The 18,718-nt window shown below is 39.6% G+C and overlaps 2 protein-coding genes across 8 annotated transcripts in view; one reads left to right on the plus strand and one right to left on the minus strand.

The window, feature by feature from the left end:
* NSMAF (neutral sphingomyelinase activation associated factor) overlaps positions 1 to 16,006 on the plus strand; it is a 72,455-nt gene extending 56,449 nt beyond the window's left edge. For 2 of the 3 annotated variants that reach the window (XM_036907557.2, XM_036907558.2), the window contains 8 exons: positions 10,272 to 10,339; positions 10,828 to 10,895; positions 11,328 to 11,451; positions 12,364 to 12,447; positions 13,351 to 13,501; positions 13,920 to 14,022; positions 14,162 to 14,271; positions 15,311 to 16,006. In XM_036907557.2, coding sequence (XP_036763452.2) covers positions 10,272 to 10,339; positions 10,828 to 10,895; positions 11,328 to 11,451; positions 12,364 to 12,447; positions 13,351 to 13,501; positions 13,920 to 14,022; positions 14,162 to 14,271; positions 15,311 to 15,405 — 803 coding nt within the window. In that variant the 3' untranslated portion in view covers positions 15,406 to 16,006. Of the gene's footprint in view, positions 1 to 10,271; positions 10,340 to 10,827; positions 10,896 to 11,327; positions 11,452 to 12,363; positions 12,448 to 13,350; positions 13,502 to 13,919; positions 14,023 to 14,161; positions 14,272 to 15,310 lie in introns of those variants that run through there. The other variant, XM_036907559.2, reaches the window with a different exon arrangement.
* Positions 1 to 18,718, minus strand: part of SDCBP (syndecan binding protein) — a 61,517-nt gene that overhangs the window by 16,642 nt on the left and 26,157 nt on the right. For 2 of the 5 annotated variants that reach the window (XM_036907563.2, XM_036907562.2), the window contains exon 9: positions 16,621 to 17,787. The exons of the other annotated variants lie outside the window; for them this stretch is intronic. In XM_036907563.2, the coding sequence (XP_036763458.1) occupies positions 17,733 to 17,787 (55 nt within the window). In that variant the 3' untranslated portion in view covers positions 16,621 to 17,732. Of the gene's footprint in view, positions 1 to 16,620; positions 17,788 to 18,718 lie in introns of those variants that run through there. 5 annotated transcript variants of the gene reach the window in all.

Consider the following 18,718-nt stretch of genomic DNA (forward strand, 5'->3'; position numbering starts at 1 on the left):
CACTTAATATGCTATTGCAAACACAATCTAAAGGTTCTTTTCTTTTTTTTTTCTAGATAATTATTTTTTATTGAAGGGTAGTTGACACACAGTATTACATTACATTAGTTTCAGGTGTACAACACAATGATTCAACATTTATATACATGATAATTCTAGGTACCAGCTATCACCATACCAACTTGTTACAATATTTTGACTATATTCCTTATGCTATACATTACATCCCGGTTACTTATTTATTTTACAATTGGAAGTGTGTACTTTTTTTTTTTTTGTGAGGGCATCTCTCATATTTATTGATCAAATGGTTGTTAACAACAATAAAATTCTGTACAGGGGAGTCAATGCTCAATGCACAATCATTAATCCACCCCAAGCCTAATTTTCGTCAGTCTCCAATCTTCTGAAGCATAACAAAAAAGTTCTTACATGGAGAACAAATTCTTACATAGTGAATAAGTTACATGGTGAACAGTACAAGGGCAGTCATCACAGAAACTTTTGGTTTTGCTCATGCATTATGAAACTATAAACAGTCAGTTCAAATATGAATACTCATTTGATTATTATACTTGATTTATATGTGGATACCACATTTCTCTCTTTATTATTATTATTTTTAATAAAATGCTGAAGTGGTAGGTAGATACAAGATAAAGGTAGAAAACATAGTTTAGTGTTGTAAGAGAGCAAATGTAGATGATCAGGTGTGTGCCTGTAGACTATGTGTTAATCCGAGCTAGACAAGGGCAATAAAACATCCACGTATGCAGAAGATTTCTCTCAGAACAGGGGGCGTGAGGTTCTAAGCCTCACCTCTGTTGATCCCCAATTTCTCACCTGATGGCCCCCCTGCGACTGTGCCTCTTAGGTTGTTCCTCCCTTGAGGAATCTTACCCGTCTCTGGCTAACCAGTCATCTTCCGGGGCCATACAGGGAAATGTAAAGTTGGTAAGTGAGAGAGATGCCTTATTGTTTGAAAAGGTTAGCTTTTTACTTCCTTACATATTTATGCCCTGTGGCTTCTATGCCCAGCATTTGTCTTGAGGTGTCTTTACCACCTGGAAGAATTATGATACTCGGAAAATTCGACATGTGGCACGAATTCTATTTAAGGGTTGTAATTAGGTAGGAAGAAGAAAAGCTATAGAAGTAGCAGGTGGAAGAAAACCTGGGAAGATTGATTATTTCTTTGACATATCTTCTTGTAGAGTAACTTCAGCATGGATAGGTTTTGAACTACTACTTAAATTGTGTGCACACATTAACATAATAGGAGTACAGTTATGTAACCAAAGCATACCTGTAATTACCAGCCATCTCCAGTGAAACCAAGAAAACCAGTTAGGCACCTTAGGCATTTGTGAAAACTTATCTATGATATGGTGGATATTGTCCAACTGAGCTTGAACAGTCTGAGAGAAATCAGACAAATTAAAACAACCCATTCCTGGGGACTGTTCACATCCCATATGTTCTTTTAACAGTAAATAGTCTGTAGTTGTAAGATTTTGGAGCGCTACAATTTGCACTTCTCCTAATTCTTGGTTGAGTTCCAACAGTATAGATCCAGTCAAATTTGTTGTTTTACTGTATGCACAAGCCAGTTTAGATATCTCCTTCTTCATTCCCATGGCAAGTCCAGGAACTAGTGGGATGAGTGTATCTACAGCTGTAGCAGTGCATGGATCTTTGTTGGGGTTTTTTGATGATCATCTTCTGGCATGAGTCTTCCAGAGAGTGCTGATGTTGGAAGTTCTTTTTCATGTTGTATCTTAGTTCATTTTCGGGGTAGCCCAATTAGGCTTTTATCCTCTGTATAAACACAAACAAACCCTTTGCCTACACTTTTATATGCCCTTTATACCCTTGTGTAGGACTCATTGGAGGTCTCCACACAGGAACTGCCTTTTTTTTTTGGTATCATTAATCTACACTTACATGACGAATATTATGTTTACTAGGCTCTCCCCTATACCAGGTCCCCCCTATAAACCCCTTTACAGTCACTGTCCATCAGCATAGCAAATGTTGTAGAATCACTACTTGCCTTCTCTGTGTTGTACAGCCCTCCCCTTTCTCCCACCCGCCCATGCATGCTAATCTTAATACCCCCCTTCTTCTGCCCCCCGTATCCCTCCCTACCCACCCATCCTCCCCAGTCCCTTTCCCTTTGGTACCTGTTAGTCCATTCTTGAGTTCTGTGATTCTGCTGCCGTTTTGTTCCTTCAGTTTTTCCTTTGTTCTTATGTTCCACAGATGAGTGAAATCATTTGGTATTTCTCTTTCTCCACTTGGCTTGTTTCACTGAGCACAATACCCTCCAGCTCCATCCATGTTGCTGCAAATGGTAGGATTTGCCCTCTTCTTAAGGCTGGGTAGAATTCCATTGTGTATATGTACCACATCTTCTTTATCCATTCATATATCGATGGACATTTAGGTTGCTTCCAATTCTTGCTTATTGTAAATAGTGCTGTGATAAACATAGGGGTGCATTCGTCTTTCTCAAACTTGATTGCTGCATTCTTAGGGTAAATTCCTAGGAGTGCAATTCCTGGGTCAAATGGTAAGTCTGTTTTGAGCATTTTGATGTACCTCCATACTGCTTTCCACAATGGTTGAACTAATTTACATTCCCACCAGCAGTGTAGGAGGGTTCCCCTTTCTCGCCAACATTTGTTATTGTTTGTCTTTTGGATGGCAGCCATCCTTACTGGTGTGAGGTGATACCTCATTGTAGTTTTAATTTGCATTTCTCTGATAATTAGCGATGTGGAGCATCTTTTCATGTGTCTGTTGGCCATCTGTATTTCTGTTTTGGAGAACTGTCTGTTCAGTTCCTCTGCCCATTTGTTAACTGGGTTATTTGTTTTTTGTTTGTTGAGGCGTGTGAGCTCTTTATATATTCTGGACGTCAAGCCTTTATCAGATGTGTCATTTTCAAATATATTCTCCCATACTGTAGGGTTCTTTTTTGTTCTATTGATGGTGTCTTTTGCTGTACAGAAGCTTTTCAGCTTAATATAGTCCCACTTGTTCCTTTTTGCTGTTGTTTTCCTTGCCCAGGGAGATATGTTCAAGAAGAGGTCACTCATGTTTATGTCTAAGAGGTTTTTGCCTATGTTTTCTTCCAAGAGTTTAATGGTTTCGTGACTTACATTCAGGTCTTTGATCCATTTTGAGTTTACTTTTGTATATGGGGTTAGACAATGGTCCAGTTTCATTCTCCTACATGTAGCTGTCCAGTTTTGCCAGCACCATCTATTGAAGAGACTGTCATTTCGCCATTGTATGTCCATGGCTCCTTTATCAAATATTAATTGACCATATATGTTTGGGTTAATGTCTGGATTCTCTAGTCTGTTCCATTGGTCTGTGACTCTGTTCTTGTGCCAGTACCAAATTGTCTTGATTACTATGGCTTTATAATAGAGCTTGAAGTTGGGGAGTGAGATCCCCCCTACTTTATTCTTCTTTCTCAGGATTGCTTTGGCTATTCGGGGTCTTTGGTGGTTCCATACGAATTTTTGAATTATTTGTTCCAGTTCATTGAAGAATGTTGCTGGTAGTTTCATAGGGATTGCATCAAATATGTATATTGCTTTGGGCAGGATGGCCATTTTGACAATATTAATTCTTCCTAGCCACAAGCATGGGATGAGTTTCCATCTGTTAGTGTCCCCTTTAATTTCTCTTAAGAGTGACTTGTAGTTTTCAGAGTATAAGTCTTTTACTTCTTTGGTTAGGTTTATTCCTAGGTATTTTATTTTTTTTGATGCAATTGTGAATGGAGTTGTTTTCCTGATTTCTCTTTCTGTTGGTTCATTGTTGGTGTATAGGAAAGCCACAGATTTCTGTGTGTTGATTTTGTATCCTGCAACTTTGCTGTATGCCGATATCAGTTGTAGTAGTTTTGGGGTGGAGTCTTTAAGGATTTTTATGTACAGTATCATGTCATCTGCAAATAGTGACAGTTTAACTTCTTCTTTACCAATCTGGATTCCTTGTATTTTTTTGTTTTGTCTGATTGCCGTGGCTTGGACCTCCAGTACTATGTTAAACAACAGTGGGGAGAGTGGGCATCCCTGTCTAGTTCCCGATCTCAGAGGAAATGCTTTCAGCTTCTCGCTGTTCAATATAATGTTGGCTGTGGGTTTTTCATAGATGGCCTTTATTATGTTGAGGTACTTGCCCTCTATTCCCATTTTGCTGAGAGTTTTTATCATGAATGGATGTTGAACTTTGTCAAATGCTTTTTCAGCATCTCTGGAGATGATCATGTGGTTTTTGTCTTTCTTTTTGTTGATGTGGTGGATGATGTTGATGGACTTTCGAATGTTGTACCATCCTTGCATACCTGGGATGAATCCCACTTGGTCATGGTGTACGATCCTTTTGATGTATTTTTGAATTCGGTTTGCTAATATTTTGTTGAGTATTTTTGCATCTACGTTCATCAGGGATATTGGTCTGTAGTTTTCTTTTTTGGTGGGGTCTTTGCCTGGTTTAGTATTAGGGTGATGTTAGCTTCATAGAATGAGTTTGGGAGTATCCCCTCCTCCTCTATTTTTTGGAAAACTTTAAGGAGAATGTGTATTATGTCTCCCTGTATGTCTGATAAAATTCCGAGGTAAATCCATCTGGCCCGGGGGTTTCGTGCTTTGGTAGTTTTTTGATTACCGCTTCAATTTCGTTGCTGGTAATTGGTCTGTTTAGATTTTCTGTTTCTTTCTGGGTCAGTCTTGGAAAGTTGTATTTTTCTAGGTAGTTGTCCATTTCTCCTAGGTTTCTCAGCTTGTTAGCATATAGGTTTTCATAGTATTCTCTAATAATTCTTTGTATTTCTGTGGGGTCCATCGTGATTTTTCGTTTCTCGTTTCTGATACTGTTGATTTGTGTTGACTCTCTTTTCCTCTTAATAAGTCTGGCTAGGGGCTTATCTATTTTGTTTATTTTCTCGAAGAATCAGCTCTTGGTTTCATTGTTTTTTCCTATTGTTTTGTTCTTCTCAATTTTATTTATTTCTTCTCTGATCGTTATTATGTCCCTCCTTCTGCTGACCTTAGGCCTCGTTTGTTCTTCTTTTTCCAATTTCGATAATTGTGACAGACCATTCATTTGGGATTGTTCTTCCTTTTTAAAATATGCTTGAATTGCTATATACTTTCCTCTTAAAACTGCTTTTGCTGTGTCCCACAGAAGTTGGGGCTTAGTGTTGTTGTTGTCATTTGTTTCCATATATTGCTGGATCTCCATTTTGATTTGGTCATTGGTCCATTGATTATTTAGGAGCGTGTTGTTAAGCCTCCATGTGTTTGTAAGCCTTTTTGCTTTCTTTGTATAGTTTATTTCTAGTTTTATGCCTTTGTGGTCTGAAAAGTTGGTTGGTAGGATTTCAATCTTTTGGAATTTACTCAGGCTCTTTTTGTGGCCTAGTATGTGGTCTATTCTGGAGAATGTTCCATGTGCACTTGAGAAGAATGTATATCCCGCTGCTTTTGGATGTAGAGTTCTATAGATGTCTATTAGGTCCATCTGCTCTACTGTGTTGTTCAGTGCTTCCGTGTTCTTACTTATTTTCTGCCCGGTGGATCTATCCTTTGGGGTGAGTGGTGTGTTGAAGTCTCCTAGAATGAATGCATTGCAGTCTATTTCCCCCTTTAGTTCTGTTAGTATTTGTTTCACATGTGCTGGTGCTCCTGTGTTGGGTGCATATATATTTAGAATGGTTATATCCTCTTGTTTGACTGAGCCCTTTATCATTATGTAATGTCCTTCTTTATCTCTTGTTACTTTCTTTGTTTTGAAATCCATTTTGTCTGATATTAGTACTGCAACCCCTGCTTTCTTCTCGCTGCTGTTTGCCTGAAATATGTTTTTCCATCCCTTGACTTTTAGTCTGTACATGTCTTTGGGTTTGAGGTGAGTTTCTTGTAAACAGCATATAGATGGGTCTTGCTTTTTTATCCATTCTGTTACTCTGTGTCTTTTGATTGGTGCATTCAGTCCATTAACATTTAGGGTGACTACTGAAAGATATGTACTTATTGCCATTGCAGGCTTTAAATTCATGGTTACCAAAGGTTCAAGGTTAGCCTCTTTAGTATCTTACTTGCTTATTGAGCTGTTATATACACTGTCTGGAGATTATTTTCTTCTCTCCCTTCTTATTCCTCCTCCTCGGTTCTTCATATGTTGGGTGTTTTGTTTTGTGCTCTTTCTAGGAGTGCTCCCAACTAGAGCAGTCCCTGTAAGATGTCCTGTAGAGGTTGTTTGTGGGAAGCAAATTCCCTCAGCTTTTGTTTGTCTGGGAATTGTTTAATCCCACCATCATATTTGAATGATAGTCGTGCTGGATACAGTATCCTTGGTTCAAGGCCCTTCTGTTTCATTGCGTTTAACATATCATGCCATTCTCTTCTGACCTGTAGGGTTTCTGTCAAGAAGTCTGATGTTAGCCTGATGGGTTTTCCTTTATAGGTGACCTTTTTCTCTCTAGCTGCCTTGAAAACTCTTTCCTTGTCCTTGATCTTTGCCATTTTTATTATTATGTGTCTTGGTGTTGTCCTCCTTGGATCCTTTCTGTTGGGGGTTCTGTGTATTTCCGTGGTCTGTTCGATTATTTCCTCCCCCAGTTTGGGGAAGTTTTCAGCAATTATTTCTTCCAAGATACTTTCCATCCCTTTTCCTCTCTCTTCTTCTTCTGGTACCCCTATAATACGGATATTGTTTCTTTTGTGTTGGTCACACAGTTCTCTTAATATTGTTTCATTCCTGGAGGTCCTTTTGTCTCTCTCTATGTCAGCTTCTATGCGTTCCTGTTCTCTGGTTTCAGTTCCATCAATGGCCTCTTGCATCTTATCCATTCTGCTTATAAACCCTTCCAGAGTGTGTTTCATTTCTGTAATCTCCTTTCTGGCATCTGTGATCTCCCTCCGGACTTCATCCCATATCTCTTGCGAATTTCTCTGCATCTCTGTCAGCATGTTTATGATGTGATCTTTGTCTGCCTGTAGTTTTGCCTTTTCATGGTGATAGGAATAGTTTGCAGAGCTGGGACAAGTGACGGCTGGAAGAACTTCCCTTCTTGTTGGTTTGTGGCCCTCCTGTCCTGGGAGAACAGCGGCCTCTAGTGGCTTGTGCTGCGCAGCTGCGCGCAGACAGGGTTTCTGCTTCCTGCCCGGCTGCTATGGAGTTAATCTCCGCTGTTGCTGTGGGCGTGGCCTGGCTCGGGCTGTTCCTCCAAAATGGTGGAGTCGCGTTGGAGGGGGAGCCGCCTGGAGGCTATTTATCTCCGTAAGGGGCCTCCCTGCTCCCTGCAGCCCAGGGGATTAGGGTGCCCAGAGATCCCCGGATTCTCTACCTCAGGATTAAGTGTCCCGCCCTGCCCCTTTAAGACTTCCAAAAAGCACCTGCCAAAACGAAACAGCGACCACAAAAAAAAAAGAAAAAAAAAATTTTAATTTAAAATAATAAAAAAATTTTTTTTTTAAATGGCCGTTCATTTTTCTTTATTCTCCGGCGCCAGCCTCAGGCATCTGCTTACCGGTCTTGCTGCCCTGTTTCCCTAGTATTGGGGGCCCTATCCCTTTAAGACTTCCAAAAAGCGCTCGCCAAAACAAAACAGAAAAAAAATGGCTACTCGCTTTTCTTATGTCCTCTGGCTCCAGGCCTCTGGTACCCACTCACTGTTCTTGCTGCCCTGTTTCCCTAGTATCCAGGGTCCTCCGCGCATCCACTGTGTCTGCGCTCTGGCCCGGATGGCTGGGGCTGGGTGTTCAGCAGTCCTGGGCTCCGTCTCCCTCCTGCTCTGCCTGCTCTTCTCCCGCCGGGAGCTGGGGGGAGGGGCACTCGGGTCCCGCCGCACCGGGGCTTGTATCTTACCCCCTTCGCGAGGCGCTGGGTTCTCTCAGGTGTGGATGTGGTCTGGATGTTGTACTGTGTCCTCTGGTCTTTATTCTAGGAAGTGTTGTCTTTGTTATATTTTCATAGATATATGTGGTTTTGGGAGGAGATTTCCGCTGCTCTACTCACGCCGCCACCTTGGCTCCCGCCTAAAGGTTCTTTTTTTTTCTCCTTTTTGTTCCTTCTCCATTCTTTATATATTAGGTATCATACTCTGTACTCTTTGTCTATCCCTTGACTGACTTTGGGGATAGTTAATTTAATTTTGCATTTGCTCAGTAATTAGTATTCTACTTTCCTTACTGTTGTTTTATTACCTCTGGTGACAGATATTAAACCTTAGGAACACTTCCATCTATAGCAGTCCCTCCAAAATAGACTGTATAGAATGGTTTGTGGGAGGTAAATTCTCTCAGCTTTTGCTTATCTGGAAATTGTTAAATCCCTCCTTCAAATTTAAATGATAATCTTGCCAGATAAAGTAATCTTGGTTCCAGGCCCTTCTGCTTCACTGCTTTAAATACATCATGCACTCTCTTCTGGCCTATAAGGTTTCTGCTGAGAAGTCTGATGTTAGCCTGATGGGCTTTCCTTTGTATGTGATCTTAATTCTCTCTTGCTGCTTTTAATAGTCTGTCCTTATCCTTGATCTTTTCCATTTTAATTACTATGTGTCTTGGTGTTTTCTTCCTTGGGTACCTTGTGTTGGAAGATCTGTGGATCTCCGTGGCCTGAGAGACTATCTCCTTCCCCAGATTGGGAAAGTTTTCAGCAGTTACCTCCTCAAAGACACTTTCTATCACTTTCTCCCTCTTCTTCTTCTTCTTGTATCTCTATAATGCGAATATTGTTCCGTTTGGATTGGTCACACAGCATTCTCAGTATTCTTTCATTTTTAGAGATCCTTTTTTTCTCTCTGTGCCTGAGCTTCTTTGTGTTCCTCTTCTCTAGTTTCTGTTTCATTTATCGTCTCTTCCACTGTATCCAATCTGCTTTTAATACCCTCCATCATGCTCTTCAATAATTGGATCTCCGACCAGAATTCATTCCTGAGTTCTTGAATATCTTTCCATACCTCCATTAGCATGTTAATTATTTTTATTTTGAACTCCCTTTCAGGAAGAGTCATGAGGTCCATGCCATTTAAATCTTTCTTGGGAGTTGTATTAATAATTTTACTCTGTACCTGGTTCCTTTGGCATTTCATATTTGTATATGGTGCCCTCTAGTGTCCAGAAGCTCTACTCTCTGGAGCTGCTCATCCCCTGAAGCAATGTTGGGGGTCACAGGGGAGTGGTATTGGTGCCTGAGGGAAGGAAAGAGCTGTTTTCTGCTTCCCAGCCACTATGCCTATCTCCACTGCCTGAACCAGTGGGCCGAGCACACAGGTATAAGCTTTTGTCCCAGAGCAGCCGGATATGGATCCCTGCTTTCCACAAGTGGCTGGAATCACAGTCTCTCCAGGAATTCTGCCTGTCTTAGCTTTCCAACCCCATAATCAGAAGCAGCTAAATAACCATGAATATCACGAAAGCACCATGAAATGTAGGTTTGTGCTCCCAGAGCAGATCTCCAGAGTTAGGTGTTCAGCAGTCACAAGCCTTCCACTCCCTCCCCGCTCAGTTTCTCTTCCTCCCGCCGGTGAGCTGGGGTGGGGGAAGGGCTTGGGTCCCGCCGAGCCACAGCTTTGGTACATTACCCTGTTCTGTGAGGTCTGCTCTTTTCTCCAAGTGAATGCAGTCTGGCGCAGTCCTCTTTCCTGTTGCTCTCAGGGTTAGTTGTATTAATTATATTTTCATACTATATGTGGTTATAGGAGGAAGCCTCTGTCTCACCTCTCACGCTGCCATCTTTAATCCCGAGGAGAATTCTCTGATATACTTTTTAAAGCCCCTGTTAGGCAAGGATATTAAAATCTTGGACATTTTAATCCCTACTTTATTATTTCTTAGGAAGTTAGGCATTCTCTTCCATAAATGCTAATTCTGTAGAAGGGTATCATACCATAACTGGGCTATTTGTTAAAAAGAAAAACAACTTATATTACCAAGGCCTTTTGTTTTCTTTAGTGTGAAAATCACTTTTTACTCCTCTTTAACGTTCAGTTTGTCAGTTATTAGGCTCTCCCATTTCAGTCATGCTGAAATGTCAGTAGTGTGCTATGTCTGCACTAGGTTTTGAAATGAAAGGCTCTGAGACCTCTAATGTTGGATGCATGGGGCCTGACATCCTCTGCCCCACTTACCACCCAGCTTCCCACAGGTAGATAAGCCTGCTGGCCTCAGGGACAGGGAGGGTGCTGTCCTTTTTCATTTCTGAGGATCAGGAATCTCATGTTTGGTTTCTCATTATTAAACTAGATTCCACGTTGAAGATGTTTTCTAAACAATGTAAAACACTACAAAGAAGTATATCATTTTCAAATATGGTGAGTTCAATTTTAAATCAGTGTTGTGATAGAAATTCATGTAGCTGTATTTTATACACATTTTATTGTTAACGTAAATCATCCAAAAGTTTCTGCAGTTCCCTAAAAAATTTTGGAAGTTTCCCTTACCCACAGAAATCAGTAATCCAGGGAGGTATTTGCATTCCAGGATAATCCCCATCCTGCTGTCCCACTACAATTTACCCAGTGTTAGTAGGAATTCCTCCAGCCCAGGGCTGGGTAGGCCATCCAGAGCCCTTGAAAATCATCGGCCTAGATCCTGCTACAGCTGATGCACTTTGACTTTCTTTCCTACACAGGGGACGAAACTAGGCACCTGGAATCAGGCAGTTGAAAAATACTTCATACATATGAGGAAGGCCAACATAAACAGAATTTGAGCATTAATTTGAGGGGAACTTAGTTTTTCCACATTAGGCATTTGCTCCTTATTATAAACTGTTAATGTTGAATCATTTGCATTTCAGGCTTTATCATCTTGTTTAGTTTTGCCAGGAGATGCCACTGTCGTAAGTTCTTCTTGGGATAATAACATGTATGTATCTGTGCTCCCTTGTGATTCTACTTGCAGTATATCCACCTTTGTAGATGTGAGGCAGGAAAGGACAGACTCTTCCATTGGTGGGACACTGCTGTTGTCAAAAAGGAACCAATATTAGATGAGGATAGCATTGTTGGCTTTGAGTATGATTATTTGAGTCTATTAAACTTCTTTAATTGGACTCTATTTCTCTGTTAAGTTTTAAATTGAGATGAACACACAGGTGAGCCAGAAGTGGAAATTTCTAGTTTTAAATTGAAATTTTGAGTGTTGTGGTTTAATAACATGAGAACAAGTAATTTGTAATTCTACTGGGCCTTAGTAAGTGTATAATTAAATAATATAATGTTTCCTGAATATGTATTTAAAAGTCTTAAAATTAAGCTAGAATGCTGTTTTAATAGTTCTCATTATCTTTTATGTTAGCTATTTTTATTCCATAGCATTTGGAAGACGTCAAGACACATTAATGGGACATGACGATGCTGTTAGTAAGATCTGTTGGCATGACAATAGGCTGTATTCTGCATCGTGGGACTCTACAGTGAAGGTTTGTATATAATTTCTAATAAAATGTTTGGGTAATACAAATATAACTTTTCAACTACCTATTGCTAATGTGTTTACTGTTTTTCACTGTTTTAAGTGATATATAAGGATACTGAATGCACTTGATAGTGTAGGAAGTTTTCATGATTTTTGTACTGTGTGTTGTTACATGGGGCTTGAATGATCTCATATTCATTAGACAGCAGTTATAGAGAGACAGCCCCTCTTCTCTAATATAGTTCAAACTAGCAATTGATCAGTTAACAGAAAATGTTGAGTTAAAATGGGGAATCATGAAAATATAATTTATTTTAAAGTTTGAGCAAGCACATGCACATTCATTCATCATTCTATTGCTGTGGGACCATCCTGGGCCTTTTCTTTGGAATCCTGCATAACTTGTTTCTTGCATAAACTGCACCAGTATTCATCATCTTTGGATTCCAGTTTGCAGTTATATAAAAAGAAAGCAAGAACCTAAAACCAATAGATCTCCTTCAAGAGCTTTTCAGGATTTTTCCCCCTTTTTGTAGGTAGGTAAGCTTTCTTTCCTACACCTAATTTGAGTAATTTTTTTGTTGACTTGGCTTTTTGGGTTTTCTCAAAACATTAATAGACACTCTAACACTTCAGCACTATTTCCCTAGTTCACACAATACTTAAATCACATAACTATGACAGCAAACACACGGGGTGGAGACAGACATAGGTACAAACAGTAGACTCTTGGCAATAAGCACCTGGTGGAGGGAATAAAAGCACGGGCGCAGGGGAGAGGAACTGGGAGCATTACACAGCTTCATTTGGTTAGCAGAAATGGTAAATGGAAGTTGGTCAGTCAACTGTTTTCCTTGAATGTGAAATGCTTTTATACTGTGTTGGCAAACGCCTTCTGCATTATGTTCCATGTTAGGTGTGGTCTGGTGTTCCTGCAAATATGACAGGCACCAAAAGACACCAGTTTGACATGCTGGCTGACCTGGAACACGATGTCAGTGTGAGTACCAGCAACAGAACTGCACAGCACCTGCGCTGACAAGCCAGAGATGGTTTTACTTGTGTGCTTATCTTTTGCTTGGTTTTGTTTTGCTTATTGGAGATCATAAACTACCTCCCAGTTCTTTTCTTTGACTCTTTGCATTTCTCCTTTGTCTTTTTTTCTTCAGTTTGCTGTTTCCATGAGAAAAATTCTGATTTCTGAGGACATTAAATATTTGAGTACATTCTGTTTGGGGCAACATAATATGACCCATTATCTTTCATGTTTGCTGACATGAAAGGTGCAAGCGGCCATCCATTCAGGATGGATGCCCGTCCATCACTGCCCTGGATTCTGGGGTGGCCCAGGGCAGAACAAGGCTGGCACATGGTTCTTTTCACCCATTTCCACTGGGTCACACCGCCACACCTTACATTGTTTACAGCATTGCCTTTGACAGTACTGAGGTTGTGCGTAGCTGCTTAATTTGCATGGTCGACAGATTAACCGAGGCTGAGAAATGTTTGTTTAGTATATAATTCTAGATGGGTATGCAAGTATAATCTTGAGAGATCCTCTGTATCCCCAAGATTCCTCAAATAACTATGGATCAGCTGTGCTTTAGGCAGCTTGGCACCTCAGTACAACTTATCATTAGTGGAGTTACCATTCTGAGACTCAGTTTTAGGGTAGTTTAAAACAGCATTACATTTACCCTAAAGATACTTCATTCACTAGCATGTGAAGAATTTCAGTTTTAAGGAAACTAAGAGCAGTTGATGTTAAAATACATCTTCATCAGCCTCACCAGTACTCTGTACAGTGGTTTCATCTGTGTCATCCACATATTTGAATCAGCCAAGGAAAACATTGCTAGTGACCATAACTCTGAATGGAATACTTACATGTTTTCTTCCTCAGGTAGATACAATCAGCTTAAATGCTGCAAGCACACTGTTGGCTTCAGGCACCAAAGAAGGGACAGTGAATATTTGGGACCTCACTACAGCCACCACACTGCACCAGATTCCATGCCATTCAGGGACTGTATGTGATACTGCTTTTAGCCCAGGTAGTGTGCTTTTCTTAATATATATGATACCAGGGAAACTGGAATTATTTTTAAATAAATAACCAGATCATAAAAAGGAAAACACTTCACTGATCAAAGGGGTTTTGCCTATAGGGAGGCTGCTTCATGGCAGAATGCAATACTTGTGTCATTTGTACCTAGTAGAAAAGCTGTATTGCATATTACTAACTTCTCAACTCATTAGAGAAATTAATTTATAAGATGTAAATGAACTCACACCAACAGGTCATCAGCCCCAGTGTCTTAGAAGCATTTCTAGATGTGAGTCATTGGTTAACAAGTAGCTCAAAGGAAATGAAAGTGACATTATGGCACTGGATTCAGAAATAAACTCTCAGAAGAGTCTAACAAACACTGCTGAAGCTGTAACCTCTACGTGCTTCACCTCATGTTACAGACAGTCGCCATGTCCTCAGCACAGGAGAAGATGGCTGTCTAAATGTCATAGATGTGCAAACAGGAATGCTCATCTCTTCTATAACTTCAGACGAGCCCCAGAGGTATATTTTCTTGAGCTACTAATTGTTTAAAGCATTTACAAACAAGTTCGATCATGTCACTTGGTTGTTGCTTTGGCCAGTGTAATACAGCTCTTCCCTCATGAATGGTGCAATGATTACTTCCAAATCATTCTTGCAGGTGCTTTATCTGGGATGGAAATTCTGTTTTATCTGGAAGTCAGTCTGGTGAACTGCTTGTTTGGGACCTCCTGGGAGGAAAAATGAGAGCAAGAATCCAGGGCCACACAGGTCAGCAGTGATGCAGTTGACTTGAGCTTTCTTCCTCTAACACGGATCTCCAGCTCCTGTCAGGAAACAGGGCCTGCTGGAGCAGCACACACCCCATGTGCCCTCTCTGCTGTAAACGCCCCCCTCCAGCACCCTGGTTGGCCACGTGAACTGCTTCCCTTAGGTCCTTCAGGATTTACACTTATGTTGACAGACATTGGACTCTAAAAAGCAAGTTGTATTAACTTCCATGTGAATTAAAAACTATAGTAAAAACTGTATTTTAAAAGTACACTCCTGTAGCTTAAAAAAAACAATATAAAAGTAATGAATTACAATGAAAACTAAGTCTTCCTCTTACCACTGACTCCTGTCTCCCAGTTCTCTTCCTTGAAATTCTTTTTCCAGTCTGTGTCTTAAGACGTGTGTCCTCTTGAGAAGGGGGTGTTTGTACAGTTCTCCCATTTTTTTCTTTTAATAGTGCTAGTTTTTTTTCACTCAGTAGTATCTCTTGCAGATTCAGTGTATTTGCTTACATTTGCATATTTCCCTCCTGATCATTTGGAGGATTTCTGGGTTTTAGTTCTTATCGTATCTATGGTTACATATTATCTATTGAATTTCCAATAGAGCAGCAACTTCTCAGTTTCATTCTCTCTCATCCAGTTTTGTAGGGTCATTTAACATTAAAGTTTAAGTCTATACCTTTTTGTTTCAACTTACGAGCTTTAAATAACATTTGGACTCCTTCCTATAGAAATGGAAATCAGCAAACTCACACTAGTTCCCACCTTCTCCCTCTTATCTCTTTCCTGACTTTGGTTGTATGTATATATGTTTGCTTTGTGTTCTGTACCCATAATCCCATTGTCTTAGCTTCGGCTTTACATGTAAGTGGTTTCTTATTCCACACAAATTCCAAGCAGGTATTTTTTTAACGTATACAAAGGTAATTTATACAAAGATTTTATTATAGGATGAGACAACACAATACTTACTACTGTATCCTGGGGGCCTCCTGGTCAACTTACTACCTAACCACAATGTCTCTTTCTCTTAGGTGCTGTGACATGTATATGGATGAATGAACAGTGTAACAGTATCATTACAGGAGGGGAAGACAGACAAATCATGTTCTGGAAATTACGTTACTAAGTGCCTTTTCCTCTCTTGAATATTAAATTGAACTTTACCTAATGTATTTTTAAACCAAACTTTTAAATGAAGTGGTAAGTGTGCAATGATAGTAATGAGAAGTTTTACCACGTGATCAAGTTCTGGTTTTAAACTTTCTAAATCATGACTTCATTGAAAGCCATTAGTTGCCATCCTCTGAAGCAGATAAAGATAATGGCAGTGTTAGAAAACATGGCATCTGTAAGGCCGACTGATCATCCTACTATGATGACAGAAGACAGTCTTGGGTATCAAAGAAAGTATCTAGCGGATAGCAACTAGGGAGACTTTCAGAAAGCAATGAACAGTTCAGAATTTTCCAAGAATATGCAGTATTCTCTACTACTACAGAGTCACTCTATTTTGTCTTCCTTATTTACAGTTGCTGCCCATTGGGCTTTTGCGTATGTGTTTTCATGGAGTGGTTGCTTTCTATAACCTACTGTCCCAGATTCTAAGAACCTGGGGAAGGATTAGCAGTTCTTATAGCAATTTACTGTATACAGGAACAGTTTGTTTCATTATTGCTATTAAATGCTCATCTTTTCTACATTAAAAATATTTTTCTGTAATGAAAGTTTTTCTTATTGTTTTATTACAAAGACTAGTAACTTTTATAAATTCAAGTATTGATTCTTCTAGAAAACCATACTTAGGGATGTGATTGTCATTCTCTCATACTTTTAGAATTATCTTCAGACCCAAGTCTAGATAGCAGAGTAGATGATCAAACTGGGAAATATTGGTTTGCTTTTCTGTATTTCAAATAAGGTAAGCTGTAAAAGCAATAGTACTGATTTTCTTTCATATTCAACTTCTGAACTACAGTGATTATGTGACTAAAAATTTTTCTATACTCTTTAAAAACAACTGCTGTATCTTGCAGACAGTATGATTTAGGGGGAAAACTTGAATAGGACTATGGTAATAGAATTTTCAAAAAGTCAACTTTAAGTGTCCTTAAACATTACTTGGTCTAGGGTGTTGCTGGGGAGCCAGAGTGGGCAGGCCTGTCAATGTGGGGCTTGTGGACAGAAGCACTATCCCCAACCCTCCTGCTCTGAAAGCACAGAGGCTCTGTGTAGGCCTGGACTCTCCCACAGGCTCCCGCAGAGTGCCCCATGCGTCTTTACAAGGTCATGTGCAAGACTGGTGGAAGCCACTAACAATTTCCAAATGATGCAATAACAGACAGACAGACTAAAACTGAACTTTATTTATACATATTTAATTAAAATAGAAGAGGCATACAACAAAAAAAAATCAGGATAAAATGTCACTGCCATTTTGTTTGCAGGGAGGAGTCAAGAAATGGAACAAATCACCAGGAAAACATTCTAACAACATCTCAAATTAGTAGGTTACATAATGTTAAGAGTTAAAAGCCAAATGAGGTTATTACCCCACTTGACCTACAAGTGAAAAAAGGGAGTCAAAAGTTTATCCTATTTAGTCTAGGAGTTTTTACATTAAATATATAGTGATTCATTTCTCAGAAAGTGATACTGGTAACTTTTAGAAGAAGTTTCCATTATACAATGACTAGAAAATATCAAATGCAACAAAGCAGCTATACTATAGCTTGGTATGTACCATGAAATTGTTCTGGGCTAGTAGTACATTTCAGTTTAATACAGAACTGCATTTTGGGTTTTAGAAAGGCAGCAATGTATTTTGGCTTTTATTCTAGATGCTTCACATAGTTAAGGCGACAGTTCAAGCATATTAAGAAAGGTAGTTAAAATTTAATGATTTTAATGATAACAATCTCTTGCAACCTACATACACTGTATAATGCTTAAATGGAATGAAACCAGTGTTACTTGATTGGTGTTTTACACACACACAAAACTAAAAAAAAAAAGTCAAAAAGAATCATTCTAAATGTACTATAGTAATGCAGTAAAAATGTAAATATACCATAGAATTAAAGTAATATGAACAGCCTACTTGGTATCTAGGATAAAGGTGACTGGTCTAACACAAAGCTAATCTCCTATCAGTCATCCTAATCATAATGGCTTGTAAAAGCAACAGGCTCCCAGTAAAGAAACTACAAAACCATGAAAGCAAATCTTTTCACAGTTTCACATCTATAAAACCAGGATAAGGCTACAACTATCTTAAAGTCTGAACAAGTTTATTAGATCAAACAGTAAGATTCCCAGCCATAATGTAAGACAGAAAGGTCCTCATGCAGCATATGCTCTCTGGCTCCTAGAAAGCTTCATGTGCATAATATAAAGGTAAATTGCCAAAGAAGTAACTGGAGAAGTTCAACCATGTTTCCACTGTGCCTTGACTTTTTAAACCTCAGGAATGGTGTGATCCATCAGGCTTTTCATAATGCTTGGTGCCATCCTACAAGAGAGTCACTTTATTAAATGCTGAGGTTTGGGTTTCCTTTTCCCAAGATACTATGTTAATGCAAGAAAACCCCAACTCAGCAGTGCAACTGTTAGCATCAGCCAGGATGGTAGGCAAGGGGAAGGTCTTTTTAATGAGTTCAGAACTAAGGGTCTCAAGTAATCTAGTTGTTTGCAAATACCCAGTGTGAAAGGCTATCTGTACTTGCCTAAAAAAGTTAAATAAGATACAAGTAAGTCATTGTTTATTAAAGCTAATGATTAAAGAAAGGAAAGAAAGTATCTTATGAATTGAGAGGGAAATGGGAGAGGGGATGGAACCTGCCACTGGTTTTAAGAAAAGAAAACTACAGAACAATTGTCCTGACAATAAACTCCCTTCCCTGCCCAAGAATAACTAGCTGCATTCTAAACAGAAGCTGAAACAAAAATTTCATTACAGATGTTACGGTTTTTGAATGTTTTAAATCTTATTTCCAAATTCAAGGTAGAAGTCAGGATTTTAAAAGCTCTAGGCAGGATGACGGACCCTCACCTTTGCGGTTCTCCCTTTTCAGCGTTCCAAGCCTCAGGTTGTGAGGAGACAGTAGCGCCAGACACACACACACACACACACTCTCTCTCTTATCAGGCCGTGAGGAGATAACATAGCCACACATGCACACACACACTCTTATCAGGCCATGAGGAGATATGTAGACACACTCACACACACACTCACTCTCTCTCTCTCTCTTATCTGCCTTCTGAGATGCTCAGCAGAAGAAAACCTCTTACTCCTGGTATCCCACATTGAAAGCATCCTCCCTCATGAACCCCCATGAGCAGATGTGTACTGAGCACAGACAGGCAGAATGCAACTGCAGTCAAGTTCACAGAAAACTGATAGCTGACATGAAAGCCTACTTGCCTCTGCTCACATGCCC

The sequence above is a fragment of the Manis pentadactyla genome, chromosome 3 (assembly GCF_030020395.1).
Source record: "Manis pentadactyla isolate mManPen7 chromosome 3, mManPen7.hap1, whole genome shotgun sequence".
In the NCBI taxonomy this organism is placed as follows: Eukaryota; Metazoa; Chordata; class Mammalia; order Pholidota; family Manidae; genus Manis; species Manis pentadactyla.